Source organism: Suricata suricatta, chromosome 12, assembly GCF_006229205.1.
Source record: "Suricata suricatta isolate VVHF042 chromosome 12, meerkat_22Aug2017_6uvM2_HiC, whole genome shotgun sequence".
Lineage (NCBI taxonomy): Eukaryota > Metazoa > Chordata > Mammalia > Carnivora > Herpestidae > Suricata > Suricata suricatta.
Window position 1 is genome coordinate 10,872,557 of NC_043711.1, and position 6,633 is coordinate 10,879,189.

The 6,633-nt window shown below is 39.5% G+C and overlaps 1 protein-coding gene across 1 annotated transcript in view; it reads right to left on the minus strand.

Moving 5' to 3' along the window:
• Positions 1-4,074: 4,074 nt before the first annotated feature.
• LOC115275102 (olfactory receptor 7A5-like) overlaps positions 4,075-6,633 on the minus strand; it is a 7,296-nt gene continuing 4,737 nt past the window's right edge. Inside the window, exon 2 of the mRNA XM_029918711.1 lies at positions 4,075-4,083. Coding sequence (XP_029774571.1) covers positions 4,075-4,083 — 9 coding nt within the window. The remainder of the gene's footprint in view (positions 4,084-6,633) is intronic.

Consider the following 6,633-nt stretch of genomic DNA (forward strand, 5'->3'; position numbering starts at 1 on the left):
CATGGACTGAAAGGGGAGGGGGAGGGAGAGGGGTGATGGTCATGGTGGGGGGCACTTGTGGGGAGAAGCACTGGGTATTATATGGAAACTAATTTGACAATAAACTATTATAAAAATAAAAAAATAAAAATAAAATAATATAATAAAAATTAAAATAATAAAAAAGACTCTTCTGCAACAAAAGATAGAAAATAACAATTTCTTCACAGAGACACAGGAGTCTAAATCAAAACGGAATGGTAAAAACCTAATAAAAAAGAAAGGGAAATATAATTTATAATTTTTAATTATCACTGATTTTAAAAATAGTGCAGAGAGCCAAATCTAAAATTACAACTTCCTTTACTCTGAATGTAAGTGGAGTCAAATATGCTTCTGAAAAAGATATAAGTTGAATGCGAGGGAAATTCAGTTTCCACAGGACAGCAGAAGCATGATTGCTGGCTTGGAGAATCGATCCAATCACAAAAAGCAAAAGTAGTAAAGAGTCACAGACGTGAAGAAAGGTGGCAATACATACAAAAGGCACTTAATTATAACAAGGCAGGTAAAAAACAATGGGTGAGGGACAAAATATGATTAATTGACCAATTTGACCACTCAGAATGTATAGTCTCACACAACCCAACAAATACATCTGTACTTATATACAAGAATTAAGCAGCAAATAAATAGCAAACTTGGCTTAAAATTTTGCAATTATGTTTTTTGTTTGTTTCACATTTTTATTTACATTCTAGTTCATTAACTTCTGGTGTGGTATTGGCTTCAAGTGTAAAATTATTCAGCTGGAAGAATGCAATCAAAATGAATAAACAAATGATTCAGCAAGGATAACAACCAAAAACAAGAATAAGAATGCTCAGACTCCAGGAGTCTAGGCAAAGAATTTTGACAGATAATTTGCTGCAGAGAACGTAAATGACTAATAAACCACAAAGTATATTCTGTCTCTAGGCAATGAAATAATTGTCAAATAAAGCCCTCTAGCATATGCCTGTTTTGTTTTAAATAAACTTTTCCAGTGAATACCTAATGGAGGTAAGCTTCTGTGAAATGTATGTCTTTATGCATACCTGTAGTGGCAAGGTAGTCGGTCTCTCCAATGGTCTGGATCTTTCTAATGGACACAGAATATGCTCCAAAATGCTCCATCTTAAAAATATTGTTTAAATTCCCTCACTACTCAGCACCCCCTTCATATCTATAGTGTCTTTTCTTATTTCCTTTTACCACAAAACTCCGTGGAAGTGTTGAAATTTTTCTGGAAGACAGTACCCCCTATTCCTTTAGTCTCATCCAACTGTCTTATTCCCACCACTCAGCTGTCAACAATAATCCTTGCATTACTAGGTTCAACAGACATCTCTTTTTTTAAACATATTAAAGAGAATGATTATGAGTAATTGAGTTCACCACACCAACAAACACAATGATTTCTCAGCTCTGGGACACGATGGTTAGGCTCTCAGGTGACCTCAGGTAAAAGCTTTCAGTTTCCCTTCTTCCAGAACCTTTCCCCAAATACCTGCTGAGTTCTGAGACTCACGTGAGTGGGGTCTCTGAAGGAAAATCTCCAAGTGGGAGTCAGGATTTCTCCCTGTTGACTGGTGATGGAGAGCAAGCTCTATTTCCAGAGAGCGGGAAGGAGTGCTAGGAACCCAGATGTGAAAACCATGTCTCCTCCAGCTTCAGGTAGAACATGGTCAGGGTCGGCAGCAGAGGAGATATTCAGAGTCTCTTATGTTTGCTGTATATGTTCCCTATAACTGCTCATTAGGCACACTTCCCATTATTACTCCAACCCCTGAGCGTATCTCCCCATGGGAACATATCTGGACAGAATGAATTTTTTGCTGTAGATTCTCTGTTCCCAGGAGATCAGGTTAGAATTCAGGTGCATTCAGGGTGCCTGGGTGGCTCAATCAGTTAAGTCTCTGGATTTGTCTCAGGTCATGATCTCATGGTTGAAAGTAAGTGGGAGAGGATAAAAATGATAAGAATGAACACTTGGATTAACATGAATGTAAAAGAATGTAAAGATTTGAACATAAAGTTTTAAGATAGGACAGGTGACCTTAATGTTTCAGTTTTTGTACCTCAGTGCCTACAAGTTAGTACGGCTCAGGGCTTGGGAGATTTTTCTCTACTAACTATTGGGATTCAGCAACTCTAAAGCGACTACAGATTTCTTATCTACATAAAGTGATATTTCAGTACCAAATGTCCTTGTCTGATAGGATATAAATGAATAAGATCCATGCCTGAATTTCATTTCCCTTGAACAGAGTGTTATCATATAAATATCTGGATTAGATATTTATTGTGCTTGTAACAAAGTCCATGCTGCTGGCTTAGAACAATAAAATTTATGTTCTAATAGTTCTAGAAGTCAGATTTCTGAAGTAGGTCTCCTGGGGCTAAAATCACTCTGTCTTCACAGAATAGTTCATTCTGGAGGTCTGGGGGATCTAAAGCAGCCTGTATTCCCTGGCTCATCATCCCTCCCTTTGTCTTCAAAGCCAGCAACATAGCATTTCAAAATGTCTCTCTGATTCCCTGTGATGTACTGAGCCCACCTGGATAATCAAAACAAGTTGATCTTCAGGTCAGCTGACCAGCAATGTTAATACCAACTTGCAACCTTATTCTCGCCTTGCGATGACACAAATCATATTCAAAGAGTCTGTAGATTAAGATGTGGAAATATTTTGGGAACCCTATTATGCCTACTAAAGTCTTTTTCAGGGGCATATTTGGGTCAACTCAGGGGCCCTTGGATTAAAGAATCAAACACAGACTTTATTTCAGACTCTAGGGTGAGTCTTCAGACTTTTCTTTCAAAACTACACATGAAGAGGAACACATGGCTCATTTATTAAAATTAATCCAAAGCATTTATAGCCTGGTAAAGTAAACCCTCAACTCAATTAATTCAATAGCAACTCAAGATTAAGGTAAAGTGCAAGCTGATTACACCTCTGGAAGGCAGGCAAGTTCATGTGAATGTGTAATACAAAACTGGATTCACCAGACTTGTAACCTAATCTCCCAGGAACAGAGCATCAGCAGGAAACTTTTCCATTCTGTCCACTCCCATGGCCCATGAGGAAATGATCTGTTCTGAGGTGGGAGTAACAACAAAAAAGTGTCTAATGAGCAGGTACAGGGAGCTATAAATATCTCCTCCACTGCAGAACCTCAGCAGTGAAACCTTAGATTGGCCAGGACATGGTTGTTTTTTGGGGCTCCTAAGACTGGGGGCAGGGGAACCCTCCTTCCTGCTATCCAGTGTTGTAACAGAGCTGCAGTCTCTATGATCAACTATCCAAGGAAGAATTCAGACCTCCACATGGAGACTTTAATCTTTTAGACCCCATCCAGGTGAGTCTGAGAGTTCAGCAGTTATTTCAGGCCAGGTTCTGAAAGAATGGAATTTGAGAACATTTACGTGAGGTCCCCTGAGACTAGGTAGACTCTTTTGTAATTAATTTACATAATACATTCAAAAGAGAAGAATCCATTGGACTCAGCAATACTGGGGTCATTATTGACAATGGGTGGTGAGAACGGAAGTTCACTTGGATGAGACTGAGGAAGGAATAGGGAGGCATAAAATGTTTCCAGTGAAATTAGAACATGTCCGGGGCGCCTGGGTGGCTCAGTCGGTTAAGCCTCCGGCTTCGGCTCAGGTCAGATCTCACGTTCGTGGGTTCGAGCCCCGCGTCGGGCTCTGTGCTGACAGATAGCTCAGAGCCTGGAGCCTGCTTCCGATTCTGTATCTCCCTCTCTCTGACCCTCCCCCTTTCATGCTCTGTCTCTCTCTGTATCAAAAATAAATTTAAAAAAAACATTAAAAAAATTAAAAAAAAAAGAAATTAGAACATGTCCAAGGAGTTTTGCAGCTAAAAAGAATAGGAAAATAAAGTATTAGGCTTAGAAGCATATTCAGTTAGCTTTTTAAACAATGGTATTTTTGAGCATGTTCTGTATTCATAGAAAGACCAGACCAATAGAGGTAGCTGGCTCCTGGCAACAGTACTTTTTGAGAGACACGCTTCTCAGCATCATCTTTCACAGTGACTATTCACATAAAAATTGTGTTTAATTTGCAAAAAAGCATATGCCAACTAACTTTACTTTGCAATACTTCATTAAATTGTAAGTATGGAAACCAGGAAAACATTGTTCCAGGTAGAAGGGAAAATTCAATCTCTTCACTGGTGATAATCGTCAATTTACTAACTAGAAGGAACTACTGTAAGCCTTTTACATACACTGACTAATGTTGTTCACCACCTTAGGAAGATGGACACTGCTATCCCCAATATTTGTGTAAGAATATTCACATTTGAAGTGGGTTCATTGTCTTTCCCAAGTTCAAGTGCCTTAATGGGGGAGATTTGAAGTTCAAAATCTGATTTTCTGATTCCAAAAGCTTTGCATTTAAAATCATTCAGAAAAACTTTTTATTATTGAATTTCGGAAAATCCCCTTCTGTTGTATTTTTTCTGTTGTACATTGCAGGTTCATTCCCTTTGCACATCCTTCTAGAGGGATATTCAATTAATATAAGGTCTTGAGATCATAAAAAATTACCCCTCCTTTCTTGTTTAGATACATTTTCCCCCCAGCTTTTTTAATTATTCTGGCCATCAGGTCATGTAACTGGGGCTGGAATGCTGCCAGATCCAGGGACACTTTCTCTCCATCACAGTGTCTCAGGGACAGCCTGAGCTTATTAGACCTTTCCCCCCCTGTGTTCATTTCTTTCCTCTCTGTGCTTTTGGAACTTCTTTTTTTATGTTTCTTTAAATACAAGAAACAATGGAGGCCTCGGTGGCTCAGTTGGTTAAGCACTCAGATCTTGGTTTCAGCTCAAGTCATGATTTTGTGGTTTGTGGGTCAAGCCCCATGTTCGACTCTGTGCTGACAATGCAATGCCTGCATAAAATTCTCTCTCTCCCTCCTTCCCTTTCTCTCTCTCTCTCTCTCTCTCTCTCTCTTCCACTCCCACACTTGTATGTGCTCTCTCTCTTCTCTCTCAAATAAATAAATGAATGAATGAATAAATAAACTTTAAAGAAAACACAGGAAACAAGATGATCATATTAGAACAGAACCCCATGCATTCATCAGTTGATGGACATTTAGGCTCTTTTCATGATTTGGCTATTGTAGAAAGTGCTGCTATGAACATTGGGGTACATGTGCTCCTATGCATCAGCACTTCTATATCCCTTGGGTAGATCCCTAGCAGTGCTATTGCTGGGTCATAGGGGAGTTCTATGGATAGTTTTTTGAGGAGACTCCACACTGTTTTCCAGAGCAGCTGCACAAGTTTACATTCCCACCAACAGTGTAGGAGGGTGTCCGTCTCTCCACATCCTTGCCAGCATCTAGAGTCTCTTGATTTATTCATTTTAGACACTCTAACTGCTGTGGTTTTGATTTGTATTTCCCTGATGATGAGTGACACTGAGCATTGTTACATATGCCTGTTGGCCATCTGGATGACTTCCCTAGAGAAGTGTCTATTCATGTTTTCTGCCCATTTCTTCACTGGATGATTCATTTTTGGGGTGTGGAGTTTGGTGAGTTCTTTGTAGATTTAGGGTCAGAGCCCTTTATCAGATATGCCATTTGTAACTATCTTTTCCCATTCTGTCAGTTGCTTATTAGTTTTCTTGACTGTTTCCTTTACAGTGCAGAAGCTTTTTATCGTGATGAGGTCCCAATAGTTCATTTTTGTTCCTGATTCCCTTGCCTTTGAGAATGTGTCCAGTAAAGAAGATGTGGTTTACATATACAATGGAATACTACATGGCAATGAGAAGGAATGAAATCTGACTATTCGTAGCAACGTGGATGGATGTTGAGGGTGTCATGCTAAGTGAAATAAGCCAGGAAGAGAAGGACAGATACCATAAGTTTTCACTTATAGGTCTAACAAGAGAAACCTAAAAGGGGACCATGGGATGCGGAAGTGGGAAAAAGAGTTAGGGAGTGGGAGGGAGGTAAATCATGAGAGACTCCTGAATCCTGAGAACACACTGAGGGCTGAAGAGGGAGGGGGAAAGGGGAAGGGGGGTAATGGTCATAGAGGAGGGCACTAGATGGGATGAGCACTGTGTGTTATACGGAAGCCAATTTGACAAACCATAGAAGAAAAAAATAATAAAAATTAAAAAAAAAGGATCCCATGTTTCTATGTCCATGGGAGGCTTACTCAGCAAAATTTAAGTACTATTCAAACATTCTTTAAGATAAAGGTAAACTAATGTTGGCCGCTTGCCTTGTATCATTTCTTTCAAAAGATTGGTAGTTGGGGGTGGGAAAACCATGATAATAATGGAGTGCCAGGAGGCCATGGTGCAGCACTCTGTGGTGTGTGCATGGGTGGGTGTGTGTATGCATGCATGTGTGTGTGTGAGTGTGTGTGCATGTGTGTGTTATGGGTCATGAGCTGTCCTCAGGACAATGGTACCAGAGTTCATATACTCTAATATGTGACTCTTAAACACCAGGATATTAACCAACAGAATAAAATAATGAAGGAATATCCCACTTTTCACAGAATATCTTGGAAAAAATTAATAAAATGCATAGAATACCATGGGAAGGAAGGACTCC